Source organism: Thalassophryne amazonica, unplaced genomic scaffold (genome assembly GCF_902500255.1).
Source record: "Thalassophryne amazonica unplaced genomic scaffold, fThaAma1.1, whole genome shotgun sequence".
NCBI classification, from domain to species: Eukaryota; Metazoa; Chordata; class Actinopteri; order Batrachoidiformes; family Batrachoididae; genus Thalassophryne; species Thalassophryne amazonica.
In genome coordinates this window covers 335,477-351,218 of record NW_022986266.1, presented here as the reverse complement: position 1 = coordinate 351,218, position 15,742 = coordinate 335,477, and the positions used below count along the sequence as shown (strand labels likewise).

The following is a 15,742-nucleotide window of genomic DNA, read 5'->3' as shown; positions in this document are numbered from 1 at the left end:
TGTGAGCCTCTGTCTCTCCAGCGTTACATTACAGTGTGAGCCTCTGTCTCAACAGAGTCACATTACAGTGTGAGTCTCTGTCTGTACAGAGTCACATCACAGTGTGAGCCTCTGTCTCTCCAATGTGACATTACAGTGTGAGCCTCTGTATCTACAGCTTCACATCACAGTGTGAGCCTCTGTCTCAACAGAGTCACATCACAGTGTGAGTCTCTGTCTCTCCAATGTGACATTACAGTGTGAGCCTCTGTATCTACAGCTTCACATCACAGTGTGAGCCTCTGTCTCAACAGTCACATCACAGTGTGAGTCTCTGTCTCAACAGAGTCACATCACAGTGTGAGTCTCTGTCTCTACAGAGTCACATCACAGTGTGGGTCTCTGTCTCAACAGCGTCACATCACAGTGTGAGTCTCTGTCTCTAGGGAGGGACATCACAGTGTGAGCCTCTGTCTCTACAGAGTCACATCACAGTGTGAGCCTCTGTCTCTACAGAGTCACATCACAGTGTGCGCCTCTGTCTGTACAGAGTCACATCACAGTGTGAGCCTCTGTCTCTCCAACGTGACATTACAGTGTGAGCCTCTGTATCTACAGCTTCACATCACAGTGTGAGCCTCTGTCTCAACAGAGTCACATCACAGTGTGAGTCTCTGTCTCTCCAATGTGACATTACAGTGTGAGCCTCTGTATCTACAGCTTCACATCACAGTGTGAGCCTCTGTCTCAACAGTCACATCACAGTGTGAGTCTCTGTCTCAACAGAGTCACATCACAGTGTGAGTCTCTGTCTCTACAGAGTCACATCACAGTGTGGGTCTCTGTCTCAACAGCGTCACATCACAGTGTGAGTCTCTGTCTCTAGGGAGGGACATCACAGTGTGAGCCTCTGTCTCTACAGAGTCACATCACAGTGTGGGTCTCTGTCTCAACAGCGTCACATCACAGTGTGAGTCTCTGTCTCTAGGGAGGGACATCACAGTGTGAGTCTCTGTCTCTACATAGTCACATCACAGTGTGAGTCTCTGTCTCTACAGCGTCACATCACAGTGTGAGTCTCTGTCTCTGCAGAATCACATCACAGTGTGAGTCTCTGTCTCTGCAGAATCACATCACAGTGTGAGTCTCTGTCTCTACAGAGTCACATCACAGTGTGAGTCTCTGTCTCAACAGAGTCACATCACAGTGTGAGTCTCTGTTTCTACAGAGTCACATCACAGTGTGAGTCTCTGTCTCAACAGAGTCACATCACAGTGTGAGTCTCTGTCTCAACAGAGTCACATCACAGTGTGAGTCTCTGTTTCTACAGAGTCACATCACAGTGGGAGCCTGTGTCTCAACAGAGTCACATCACAGTGTGAGTCTCTGTCTCTACAGAGTCACATCACAGTGGGAGCCTGTGTCTCAACAGAGTCACATCACAGTGTGAGTCTCTGTCTCTACAGAGTCACATCACAGTGTGAGTCTCTGTTTCTACAGAGTCACATCACAGTGTGAGTCTCTGTCTCAACAGAGTCACATCACAGTGTGAGTCTCTGTCTCTACAGAGTGACATTACAGTGTGAGTCTCTGTCTCAACAGAGTCACATCACAGTGTGAGTCTCTGTCTCAACAGAGTCACATCACAGTGTGAGTCTCTGTTTCTACAGAGTCACATCACAGTGGGAGCCTGTGTCTCAACAGAGTCACATCACAGTGTGAGTCTCTGTCTCTACAGAGTGACATTACAGTGTGAGTCTCTGTCTCTACAGAGTGACATTACAGTGTGAGTCTCTGTCTCAACAGAGTCACATCACAGTGGGAGCCTCTGTCTCCACAGAGTGACATTACAGTGTGAGTCTCTGTCTCAACAGAGTCACATCACAGTGTGAGTCTCTGTTTCTACAGAGTCACATCACAGTGTGAGTCTCTGTCTCAACAGAGTCACATCACAGTGTGAGTCTCTGTCTCAACAGAGTCACATCACAGTGTGAGTCTCTGTCTCAACAGAGTCACATCACAGTGTGAGTCTCTGTCTCAACAGAGTCACATCACAGTGTGAGTCTCCATTGGATTCTATGACATGTGACGTGCTACACTGTAACATGAACTCAGCATGACTACTGAACTAACATGAACTTTTACTTTTTAAAACCTGATTAACTCACCAATAATTTGCATCATGTTTTACCAAAATTGAAGCAACTTTTGACCCCTGTACAAACTAAAACTGACCTTTGTCACCATTCTTGCTGCTTTTACCTCATAACTCCATAACATTCAGTCACAGATTGTCCGAACTATACCTTTTTGGAATCTTTATGATCAGCCAAATAATGGGGTGTAGTTTTCTTATATGATTGGAGCATCTTTGAATTTTGACCGCTGTGTAATTCTTCAGATGACCCCTACCTCGCTGCCTGTTGAAAATTCAAGTGGACAATCAGTTTTATTTTTTTTAAGAGTTCATGTCTGTGGATTATTGGTGCCAGATTTGATGCTTGTATCACCATTTGCAGGATTCCACTCTAAATATTCTCTTATCTGTTGCACTATATATGAGATGTAAGATGCTCCTCACTGTTTCTCAATTGCCCTCAAAAGTATTGGAACACTTGGTATTTCACACATTTTATCTCCCTTAAACTCAGACTGAAAGCACATCTCTACAACTTGGTATAAATTAATTACAAATCTAAAATCCAGATTCCTGATGAAGTGGTGTAGAGGAGGATTTTCTTCAAAAGAAGACCTGAAAGTTCAGCTACAATTTGACAGAAAGTACATTTGAGATGAAAGACTAGATTTGATGTTTTGGTGAAAGAAACTTTTGTATTTCTTCATAATTGATGTAAATAAAGTCTAAGACATATTCAGTGACTTGGAAATGTTCATGTTCCATCCCCTAACTTGTTTGAAAAAAACTGGCAATAAAACTGATTATCATTTACAGGTTTTATCAAGTTTTAGAGATTTGCTTTCAGTTTGAGTTTGAGGAAGATAATTTTAGAAATTTTTATTCTTTATATTTTTTGTATTTCTTGTATTTAAAATGGCATAAACAAATTAAAATGTGTGAAATTCCAATTGTTCCAATACTTTTGGAGGGCACAGTATCCTAACCTTATGATGAGTGCAAAATGAGTGTGGTATTATTACTGTTTTGTTTAAGAAGGTTTAATTTTCACTGTTGGTGCACTTTGTGTCAAATCATAGTCATATCGTATATCATATTGATATGACAATATTGAGATACGATCATTTGGCCATGTTGTACAGCCGTAGTGTCAACTAGCTGAAAACTTTGAATATTAAATTACATCCACATTAAGAAAAATGCTTAAAGTGGAAGAGGGTTAAAAGTGGTGTAATTAGGGGGGTCTGGGGGGGAGGCCCCCTGAACCTGTGTGTTTGCTTTGGGGGTAGGCAAGGTTAGACCTTGGGTTTCCGTATTTTCTGATTTGGTGCTGTATGGAGAAATTGAATTGACTTAAATCCTCTCCCTGTTCGTATGTTTAAGAAAAAAGAACCTGTAACTGAATTTTTTTTTCTCTTTTTTCCAGGTAAATAAGGAGCGTTTATGTCTGCCTCTCAAGATGGGCCTGGGAAAGGTGAACATCTACACATTAGGCATGCAGCTCATTTTGGAGACGGATTTTGGCCTGAAGTTGGCTTTTGACTGGAACACTTACCTCCTTGTGACTTTGCCCCGAAGCCTCTACAACATGTCCTGTGGCCTGTGCCAGGGCATGCCCACAGCCAGCACCCTCACCACCACGGACTGGAGCATGGCCTGGGCAGACAGGGACACTTTCTGTCAGGTGGGCTGCGGAGACTCTTGCCCGCGATGTGGCCTGGGAGACAAAAGTGTGCTCACTGACGCCTCTCTGACCCTGGCTGATGGCGGTATGAACACCGGTGCTGCTGATGGCGTCAGTGAAGTCAACACAGGCATACGCTTCCACATTGGAAATGGTCTTTATGTGTTTGTTGAGCCTGAGGCTGTCAGGCTGTGTGGGCTTATAACTGACAGAGGAGGTGTGTTTGCCCGCTGCCACAGCAAGGTGGCGCCAGCATTCTTCTATCAAAGCTGCTTGCAGGACACTTGTTTGGACCAGGGAGCTCAGGAGACCATATGTAACTGGCTGCAGATCTATGCCAGCACATGTCTAATTCAAGGTGTGACAGTTTCTGGCTGGAGGAGTGAGACACCGTGTGGTAAGTCAAAGCCTGCATCACCGAAGTGTCTGAAGTTACGTGTGGAACAGACCAACTGTCTTTCCTTGTAAGATTAAGATTAACATTCAGTATTCTTAAAAAACACAGACACTGTGTTCTTTCATTGGTGACGTTTGAACATGTTCATCCGGCAGCGCCCCCCGGTGGCTGTTTTTCACTCAGTGAAAACATTGCTGAACTCAGTATAAATACAATTTGGTTACTTTTCAAAGCTGTGAAATGAACCATTGCCCGTTAAACTGACTTTATTGGCAACTCCAACACCAACTTGGTGAATAAATCTCATTGTTCTAGACAGTTCTAGACCTTCAGCTGGCCCACAAAACACGCCAGACACAATACAAAGCCTGCTGATTTCAAAAGAAAAGCATTACAGCCCGAGCGTGTTTTCACCGAGCGGCCAGTCACGTGTGCAGAACTACGGATTCTCGCCAGAGGTGACGTATGCCCGACTGCGAGAATTACCCTTACAGGCACCAACCGCCCAGTCCTGGGGGTGCATGATTATTAATGCCTGCTTTTGCCAAGATTTACAGACAGCTGTGCATCCTTCCATTTGTGTTGTAATCCATGAAGCCTTCAGAAAGTGACCATTAATGCATCAAACAAGTGTTTGGACAAAGCAAGTAATAAAATTAATAAATCCTAAATTATAAAAAAACAATCCTACAACATACCCATATCCCACTATTTTCACTTCCTCTAAGTGGTGCACAGCACTCATGCAGAATACTGTACTGCTCTCCAACACTCTCAAGTTCCCTGAGGGATTCTTCCCAAGGGATCAATAAAATTCTATCTAATCTAATCTAATCTAATCAGACACTGCTTAGGCTTCACAAGTTCAACATGATGGTCCATAAACATCTTACTTGTCAGTGACTGTAGTCGAACAAATTAAAGAATCAAGAAACACAAATGTGATGATGGCAATCAGACATCACTAAAACAAAGCTTTGCTAATTAAAAAGTCCCACATCCAACCCACAACCTTCCTGCTGAGACGGGGAACAGATCCGTTCACTGTTGTCCCGCACTGCCGCGTCCTCTCCGAGCCTTCGTGGTCACGCTCAAAGGGAAAATGTTCACTGCATGAAAGTGACCAGAATTTTGGCTGACTGCAGAAAATCCTGAATGTTGATGATGCAATGCATTCTGGGTCAATTTATGCTGATATGTGATATGGAGACATTAACAACCACATTAACAACCTCTGATTGGAGGATCCCAAGGCGTTTCCAGGCCAATGTGGAGATGGACGTGCCTGGAACACCTCCCTAGGGAAGCGCCCAGGGGTCATCCTTACCAGATGTCCAAACCATCTCAGCTTGGCTCCTTTCAACACGAAGGAATGGCAGCTCTACTCCGAGCTCCCCACACATGACTGAACTTCTCACCTTATATCTAAGGGAGACACCAGCCACCCTCCTAAGGAAGTCCATTTCAGCCGCTTGTACCCGTGATTTAGTTCTTTCAGTCATGACCCAAGACAATACATGGATATATGTATGGATGTAAAAACACATACATGTATGAATATGTAGAAACCATGCACCACTCTTTTGGTCAGATGTTCTAATCTTAATTTTTAATGAGAATAGGTTGTGCTGTATTGTTGTGTGACTTTGATGTTATCCAGGAACATAAGGTGATGACTGGAGGTACTTGGTCTCTTGGAAAGATCCTTGGATACATTTCAAATAAAGGACATCGACATGTCACCTGGCTGGGACAGATGACCACGAGCTCCACAGCACACATTCCCAGACATGATGTGCCCAACATCACAAATTGCAGCAAGGAGATCAGTGGTGGGCACAGTTCCACTAATCTGCTAACCACTAATTAGCAAAGCTAACTTTTTAGTTAGCAAATTAGCTTTTCAGCTAACTTTGAAACCCATCAACAGACAATTACCTTCTGCTGAATTTAGTTCTGCTAACGTTCAGTCTAACAATTTTTTTTTTTTTTTGTAAAATGAATAAAGTTTAAAGGAAAAGAAAACCCACTGAAAAGTTATGATTGAGTTTTTAGATTATGATATTGAGAGCCCATGTTGTGAAAGTGTCGTGACACGGACCCACAACAGGGGGCGTTAATGAACGGACAATGGATAAGCCAAAAAGTAACAATTTAATGTTGTGAATCGCACAACAACGTACAGACAATAACAATATGGTGGACTGTCAATCATACACCAGGTGACGTGTGGGCAGGCTCGACGATAGAAGACGCCTGGAGAGAGAAGAGCTGGATCCCCACACAGCTTCCAACACCAACGGAGCTGAAGAACACCGGAGCCGCCAAGCCCTGCGCCCCAGGTGGCCGCTGTCTTCAGCAGTCAGACCCGGTACTGCTGGCAGAGAACAGAGACAGTCCAGATGAGTGTGAGTTCGCACACTCAGTAATCCCACAGTCTGTATTAAGTAAAGGAGGGAAAACCTCCACCTCCAATCACACACACTCGTGCAGCTCCTGGTCAACCACTTATCTGGGTTGGGGTGTGAGGCGAAGCTGTCGCTGTCACACCAAACGCCAATCCCTCAGATAAGGACACACTCCAGGAAAACGGCTGCAACAGAAGTTCAGGTTATTACACACAAAGTGTCAGTCAGCAGAGAAATTACCTGAATGGTAGTTGATTTCTCGGCGAGGAGGTGGAGTTGCAGTCCGGTCTTTGTAGTGGTGGTGATGGGTGACAGCTTGTGTTGATTAATGACAGCTGTCACCTCCAGCAAAGCCGACGCCCTCTCGTGCTTGAAGCCCGCACTTCAAGCAGGGCGCCATCTTGTGGTGGTGGGCCAGCAGTACCTCCTCTTCAGCGGCCCACACAACAGGACCCCCCCCTCAACGGGCGCCTCCTGGCGCCCGACCAGGCTTGTCCAGGTGCCGCCGGTAGAAGTCGGCCAGGATTGCCGGGTCCAGGATGAAGCTCCTCTTCACCCAGGAGCGTTCTTCGGGTCCATACCCCTCCCAGTCCACCAAATACTGGAACCCCCGGCCCTTCCGACGGACGTCCAGGAGCCGGCGCACGGTCCAAGCCGGCTCCCCGTCGATGATCCGGGCAGGAGGCGGCGCCGGTCCGGGGGCACAGAGGGGTGACACGTGGTGAGGTTTGATGTGGGACACATGGAAAACTGGGTGGATCCGCAGTGAAGCTGAAGCTGCCAGCTTCACTGCGGCTGGACTGAGGACCTTGAGGATAGGGAAAGGTCCGATGTATCTGTCCTTCAACTTTTGGGATTCCACTTGCAGGGGAATGTCCTTTGTAGAAAGCCAAACCTCCTGCCCAGGCTGGTACGCAGGGGCTGGGGCACGCCGGCGGTCTGCATGGTTCTTGGCCCTCGTCCGGGCTTTGAGCAGGGCAGAGCGGGCGGTACGCCACACCCGACGGCACCTTCTCAGATGGGCCTGGACCGAGGGCACCCCGACCTCTCCCTCCACTAGCGGGAACAATGGGGGCTGGTACCCCAAACACACTTCAAATGGGGAGAGGCCGGTGGCAGACGAGACTTGGCTATTATGAGCGCACTCGATCCAGGCCAGATGGTCACTCCAGGCCGTCGGGTGCGCGGAGGTCACGCAACGGAGGGCCTGCTCCAGTTCCTGGTTTGTCCGCTCTGCCTGCCCGTTCGTCTGGGGGTGGTACCCAGACGAGAGACTGACGGTGGCCCCCAGTTCCCTACAGAAACTCCGCCAGACCTGGGAGGAGAACTGAGGACCACGATCCGAGACAATGTCCGATGGAATCCCATGCAGACGCACGACGTGGTGGACCAGGAGGTCTGCAGTCTCCTGGGCCGTCGGGAGCTTCGGGAGGGCCACAAAGTGGGCCGCCTTGGAAAACCGGTCCACTATCGTTAGGATGGTGGTGTTTCCCTGGGACGGCGGGAGGCCCGTGACAAAGTCCAGGCCGATATGAGACCAGGGGCGACGAGGCACTGGCAGAGGCTGGAGGAGGCCTTGGGCCTTGTGATGGTCAGCTTTGCCCCTGGTGCAGGTGGTGCAGGCCTGGACATACTCCCGGACGTCGGCTTCCATAGACGCCCACCAGAAGCGCTGCCGGACCACTGCCACGGTTCTTCGCACCCCTGGGTGACAGGAGAGCTTGGAACCGTGACAGAAGTCAAGGACCGCAGCCCTGGCCTCTGGTGGGACGTACAGTTTGTTCTTCGGACCGGTCCCCGGGTCTGGGCTCCGTGTCAGGGCCTCCCGGACGGTCTTCTCCACGTCCCAGGTAAGGGCGGCCACGACAGTGGACTCGGGGATGATGGTGTCAGGGGGGTCTGACAGCTCGGTCTTGACCTCCTCTTCGTGCACCCGTGACAGGTCATCAGATCGTTGGTTCTTTGTCCCGGGGCGGTAGGTGATCCGGAAGTCAAAACGTCCGAAGAACAGCGACCAGCGGGCTTGCCTGGGGTTCAGACGCTTCGCGGTCCGGATGTACTCCAGGTTCCGATGGTCCGTGAAAACTGTAAATGGTACCGACGCTCCCTCCAACAGGTGTCTCCACTCTTCAAGAGCCTCCTTCACCGCAAGAAGTTCCCGATTGCCGACGTCATAGTTCCGTTCAGCTGGGGTCAACCTGCGGGAAAAGTAGGCACATGGATGGAGAACCTTGTCGGACTCCCCGCTCTGGGATAGCACGGCTCCTATCCCTGAGTCAGAGGCATCCACTTCAACAATAAACTGGCGCTTGGGATCGGGCTGCACCAGAACTGGTGCAGTTGAGAACCGGCATTTCAACTCCCTAAACGCGGCTTCGCACCGATCCGACCAGGTGAAGGGGACTTTTGTGGAGGTCAGGGCTGTCAGGGGGCTAACTACCTGACTGTAACCCTTGATGAACCTCCGGTAGAAATTTGCAAAACCGAGGAACTGTTGTAGTTTCCTACGGTTCGTTGGTTGGGGCCAATCTCTCACCGCCGTAACCTTGGCCGGATCAGGGGCGACGGAGTTGGAGGAGATGATGAACCCCAAGAAGGACAAAGAAGAGCGGTGGAACTCACACTTCTCGCCCTTCACAAACAGCCGGTTCTCCAACAACCGCTGTAGGACCTGACGTACATGCTTAACATGGGTCTCAGGATCCGGAGAAAAAATGAGTATATCGTCTAGATATACGAAGACAAACCGATGCAGGAAGTCCCGCAAGACGTCATTAACCAATGCTTGGAACGTCGCGGGCGCATTGGTGAGGCCGAACGGCATGACCAGGTACTCAAAGTGACCTAACGGGGTGTTAAATGCCGTCTTCCACTCGTCTCCCTCCCGGATCCGAACCAGGTGATAAGCATTCCTAAGATCCAATTTCGGGAAAATTTGGGCTCCATGCAGGGGCGTGAACACTGAATCCAACAGAGGTAACGGGTATCGGTTACGAACCGTGATCTCGTTCAGCCCTCTGTAATCAATGCATGGACAGAGTCCGCCGTCCTTCTTGCCCACAAAAAAGAAACCAGCACCCATCGGGGAGGTGGAGTTCCGGATCAACCCGGCAGCTAACGAGTCCCGGATGTAGGTCTCCATTGATTCGCGTTCCGGACGTGAGAGGTTGTACAGCCTGCTGGACGGGTACTCAGCGCCCGGTATCAAATCAATGGCACAATCGTACGGACGGTGCGGGGGCAGCGTGAGTGCCAGATCCTTGCTGAAGATGTCAGCAAGGTCGTGGTACTCGGCTGGCACCGCCGCCAGATTGGGGGGGACTAAAACCTCCTCCTTAGCTGTCACACCGGGTGGAACCGAGGATCCTAAACACTCCCGGTGGCAGGTTTCGCTCCACTGAACCACAACCCCAGACGGCCAATCAATCCGGGGATTGTGTTTTAACACCCATGGAAAACCCAATATCACTCGGGAGGTAGAAGGTGTTACATAAAACACAATCTCCTCCCTGTGATTCCCAGACACCTCCAATGTCACTGGCTGAGTCTGGTGTGTGATTAGTGGAAGAAGGGTGCCATCTAGTGCCCGCACCAACAATGGTGACGGTAAGGCCACTAGAGGGAGCCCGACCTCCTTTGCCCATCTGCTATCCAGCAGATTTCCCTCCGACCCCGTGTCTACCAGTGCTGGGGCGTGAAGGGTTAAATCCTCACTCAGGATCGTGACTGGGATTCGTGCAGATTTACGGGGTCTCCCCGCGTGGGTATTGTGACCCACCCTTAGCCCAGTCTCTAAGGACGAGTGCTGCTGTTTTGATCGTTTGGGGCATTCTCTCTGTGTGTGCTCAGTTGAGCTACAGAGAAAACACTCTCCACGGATCAGCCTCCTTTGTCTCTGATCTGATTGTTTTTTGGCCCTGCTCGTTTCCATAGCAACGTCAGCAGGGGGAGCTGTTGTCACGTGGAGAGCCCTGGCAGTGGAGCGTGGGGAAGTCGGCTCCCTTTCAGACCCGGGAGGAAGAGGGACGGCTTGTGCCTGACCACGCCCTTCGTCTCGCTCCCGTCGGTGTTCTGTTAATCTGTTGTCTAACCGTATAACCAGGTCGATAAGCCCATCTAAATCCCGTGGCTCGTCCTTCGCCACCAGGTGCTCCTTGAGGACCAGAGACAGTCCGTTTACAAAGGCGGCGTGGAGCGCAACAGCATTCCAGCCGGCTCGCGCTGCCGCGATGCGGAAGTCGACTGCATACTTTGCTGCGCTCCGACACCCCTGTCTTATCGACAGCAGCACACTTGAAGCGGTCTCGCCTCTATGAGGGTGGTCGAACACCTGTCGGAACTCCCTCACAAACTCAGTATAAACCGTTAGGAGCCGTGAATTCTGCTCCCAAAGCGCCGTAGCCCAGGCGCGTGCATCTCCTCGAAGCAAGTTTATAACGTAAGCCACCCGGCTGGCGTCTGACGCGTACATGACGGGACGCTGTGAAAAGACGAGCGAGCACTGCATCAAGAAGTCCGCGCACGTCTCCACACAGCCTCCGTACGGCTCCGGAGGGCTTATGTATGCTTCAGGGGAAGGTGGGGGGGGTCGTTGAACGTCCAGCGGAATGTCTGTTTCTGGCACACGGTCAGCAGGAGGAGGTGCTGCAGCAGCGCCCTGCTCATGCGCTTCCACCTGGGCGGTGAGAGCCTCTATCCTGCGATTGAGAACACTGCTCTGCTCGGTAACTAAGTCCAACCGAGCGGCAAAGGCGGTTAAGATGTGTTGCAGCTCACCCACCACGCCTGCTGCCTGTGCACCTCGCTCTCCCATTGGCTGTTCAAGCGATGGTTGACGCCCCTCTGGATCCATGACGCTGGCCGAGAAATCCTGTTGTGAAAGTGTCGTGACACGGACCCACAACAGGGGGCGTTAATGAACGGACAATGGATAAGCAAAAAAGTAACAATTTAATGTTGTGAATCGCACAACAACGTACAGACAATAACAATATGGTGGACTGTCAGTCATACACCAGGTGATGTGTGGGCAGGCTCGACGATAGAAGACGCCTGGAGAGAGAAGAGCTGGATCCCCACACAGCTTCCAACACCAACGGAGCTGAAGAACACCGGAGCCGCCAAGCCCTGCGCCCCAGGTGGCCGCTGTCTTCAGCAGTCAGACCCGGTACTGCTGGCAGAGATCAGAGACAGTCCAGATGAGTGTGAGTTCGCACACTCAGTAATCCCACAGTCTGTATTAAGTAAAGGAGGGAAAACCTCCACCTCCAATCACACACACTCGTGCAGCTCCTGGTCAACCACTTATCTGGGTTGGGGTGTGAGGCGAAGCCGTCGCTGTCACACCAAACGCCAATCCCTCAGATAAGGACACACTCCAGGAAAACGGCTGCAACAGAAGTTCAGGTTATTACACACAAAGTGTCAGTCAGCAGAGAAATTACCTGAATGGTAGTTGATTTCTCGGCGAGGAGGTGGAGTTGCAGTCCGGTCTTTGTAGTGGTGGTGATGGGTGACAGCTTGTGTTGATTAATGACAGCTGTCACCTCCAGCAAAGCCGACGCCCTCTCGTGCTTGAAGCCCACACTTCAAGCAGGGCGCCATCTTGTGGTGGTGGGCCAGCAGTACCTCCTCTTCAGCGGCCCACACAACAGCCCATATGAAAAGTTGCAGGCATGTGTGATCATTTATGTTAGTTAAGAGTGTTTTTGTATGGCTAAAGCTACCACCACTTCTACTCCTTGTAACTGCACTATTCCACTGGGCTTCCTCTCATTCACACACATGTACTCAGTCTTGCTCCTACTGACTTTCATTCCCCTTCTCTCCACAGCATATCTCTACCTCTCCAGACTAGACTGAACTTGCTCTTTACTCTCACTGTAGATCAGAATGTCATCAGCAAACATCATAGTCCATGGGGACTCCTGTCTGATCTCATCTGTCAACCTGTCCATCACCACTGGGAACAAGAAAGGACTCAGTGCTGATCCTTGGTGTAATCCCACCTCCACCTTGAACGAGTCTGTCATTCCTACCCGCTGTCACACTGTCCTTGTACACACACACACACACACACACACATATATATATATATATATATATATATATATATATATATATATATGATGTCTTATCGTTCTTATGTCTTATTATTTATTATTATATATACCTTTTTTCTTGAGCCGCTTAGGTGGGTAGGGAGAGTTCCCATGGGATAAAAAAGCTTTTCAACCTACCATCCCTGGTTCTCAAGACCAGGCACCTAAGTGGCTCTGCTCTACTCTTTTCTACTCTTCTATTTTACTCTTCCTTTTTAGATATTTAAATATACCTTAGTATACTAGCTTAGTTCCACCTTAGAATTGGAATATAATATAAGTTCTACTTTACTGAATTTTCATGTCCTACACTACCCTCACATACTTCTCTGCCATTCCAGACTTCCTCACATTACAGCTCTTCTCTTGGCACCCTGTCATAAGCATTCTCTAACTCCACAAACACACAATGTAACGCTTTCTGGCCTTCTCTGTACTTCTCCAACAGTATTCTCAGAGCAAACATTGCATCTGTAGTGCTCTTTCTCAGCATGAAACCATATTGCTGCTCACAGATCTTCATCTGTTTTCTAAGCCTACCTTCTTACTACTCTTTCCCATAACTTCATGCTGTGGCTGATCAGCATTATGCCTCTATAGTTGCAGCTCTGCACATCATCCTTGTTGTTAAAAATAGAAACCAACACACTTCTTCTCCACTCCTCAGGCATCCTCTCACTTTGCAAGATTTTATGAAACAATCTGGTTAGAAACTCATCAGGACCAACTGTCTTCCCACTCTTCATCCTCTTCACTGCACTTCCTGATTTTTTTCTCTCCACATCATCCAGCATTTTCTCTCTCTCATTTTCTTCATTCATCAGCTCCTGAAAATATTCACTCCACCTTCTCAACACACTTTCCTAGCTTGTCAGCAAATTACCATCTGCATCTTTTACCACCCTAACCCGCTGCACATCCTTTCCAGCTCTGTCCGATTGTATCTCCAATCTGTACAAGTCCTTTTCTCCTTCCTTACTATTCAACTTGTACAGCTTGCTAAATGCCTTTTCCTTTGCTTTTGCCACTTCTCTTGTGGCCTTATGCCTCATCTCCTTGTACTCCTGTCTACTTTCTTCATCTCTCCGACTATCCCAAAACATTTTTGCCAACCTCTTTCTCCTTATGCTTTCCTGGACCTCTTCGTTCCACACCCAAGTCTTCCTTCCACTGTCCAGATGTCACACCCAGTACCTTCCTGTCTGTCTCCCTCACCACATCTGCAGTACTTTTCCAGTGGTCTAAAATTGCTTCTCCTCCATCCAGTGCCTCAGTGAAATTCAGTGAACAGGAAGAACCTGTTCACTGAATTTCACACAACAGTCTTCCTCCTTCAGCTTCCACCATCTAATCCTTTGTTGAGTTCTCACTCTCTTCTTCACATCTAAAGTCATCCTACAAACCACCATCTGATGCTGTCTTGCTACACTCTCCCCTGCCACCACCTTACAGTCTCCAATTTCTTTTAGTTTGCATCTCACAGCAGCCCACTTCCTGGTCATCTCAGTTTTCTTGGATAGAACTTGCGCATAACAGTATACCTACCTCTTCAATGGGATTCTCTCCGTTCCATGTGGTATATGGTCACGCACTTTAGCACTGTGAGACAGAATGAAAAATTTAAACGTCTTTTTATCATTAAATGCTTTCTATCGTGTTGTCCGTAGGGATCCATGGGCTCTAGATTGGGTAGTGTTTCTAAAATATGTAGCTGGGGTGGTAATAAGTTGTGCAAAATTTCCATAATGAGTTGGAATGGTGTGTGAGTCCAGAATGTTTTTAGAACCTTAGACCTCAACAGTTTTTTGAAGAACTCAACCCTTTTATTTCCTGTTAATTACATCATTTTTTAATGTTGTTAAATTGTTTAGGTTCTTGTTATCATATACACACTATTATTATTATTGTTGTTATTGTTATTTTATTTTTACTTCTATTTTGTCATTTGATTTTTAAAGAGGGCTAGCTTAAAAATAATTCTTATTTTATCTGATAAAACATATGAAAAACATGCATTTCCCACCCTTGTTAGGGTTTTTGTTTGTTTGTTTTTGATAATTAATAAATCACAGAAATAAAAAAAAAAGATTAAAAAAATGCATCTGATTGGTCAAAACTTTTATGACGTATGCGTGTGGGAACCAACTCACACCTTAATGTATCCTTATTGAATTCTATGTGCAAGAGAGGGAGAATGTTGATAAGATAACTGACAAACATTTCACAAACAGCGTCTTTGGGTCTGTGACTTGACCGGCTGTTTATACATTTGTCTCAAAACAGAGTCTGACTCTCTCACTTATCAACGCAGTCACTAACGTGATGGCGACTCACAATTCAGAGCTCTCAAGTCTCTCTCATTCGGAGTGAGACTCACGCTTTAAAACGGTCCTGTCAGGTCTCATGCATTCAGCATGAGACTCAATATGTTGTCACACTGTCATGCTAATGACATTCTCCAACATTTTACTGCAATAGCTTGCAAGACAAGATTCGACGGAAAATAACTCCTTGAGCATATCTCAACTTGAGAGCTCTGCACAATTCTTCACTTGTCCCACTGATAATGGGTTTGAAACCAAAAAACCCGTTGAAAGACACTGCAGTCCCAACGTTATTTGACTTCAGTATGAGTGTAAATGCAGGCCGAGCCACAGCCAACGTGAGCTCAGGTGTCACCAACCGAACGGTCCACCCTAAAAAAACATCGGCCCACCTGCCTTCACTGTGCATGCATCATTTCTGTGTGTCAGCAGTGATTCATTGATTATCACCTTGTTTCTGCTTCAGACTGCCTCCAGTCATCATCTGTCTCAGCAACAGATATCTGAAGCTTTTGTACAGCAATCATTTCCACATAAATACAGCATTATTTCATCATAAAAGACAGCGGACCGATCAGATCAGAGCATCAGCAGCAATTCAATGATTATCTCCTCATTTCTGCTTTAAACTAACTTTTGAATGATTTAAGAGGTTTTAATTTGTCATCTGATGGTTACTAATCACATTATTCCTTTGATCACTTTGGGTGTA

General features: G+C 47.8%; 1 protein-coding gene across 1 annotated transcript in view; it reads left to right on the top strand.

Annotated features, from left to right (window-relative positions):
* Positions 1 to 3,547: 3,547 nt before the first annotated feature.
* Positions 3,548 to 15,742, top strand: part of LOC117505898 (alpha-tectorin-like) — a 160,159-nt gene continuing 147,964 nt past the window's right edge. The window contains exon 1 of the mRNA XM_034165433.1: positions 3,548 to 4,197. Coding sequence (XP_034021324.1) covers positions 3,576 to 4,197 — 622 coding nt within the window. The 5' untranslated portion in view covers positions 3,548 to 3,575. The remainder of the gene's footprint in view (positions 4,198 to 15,742) is intronic.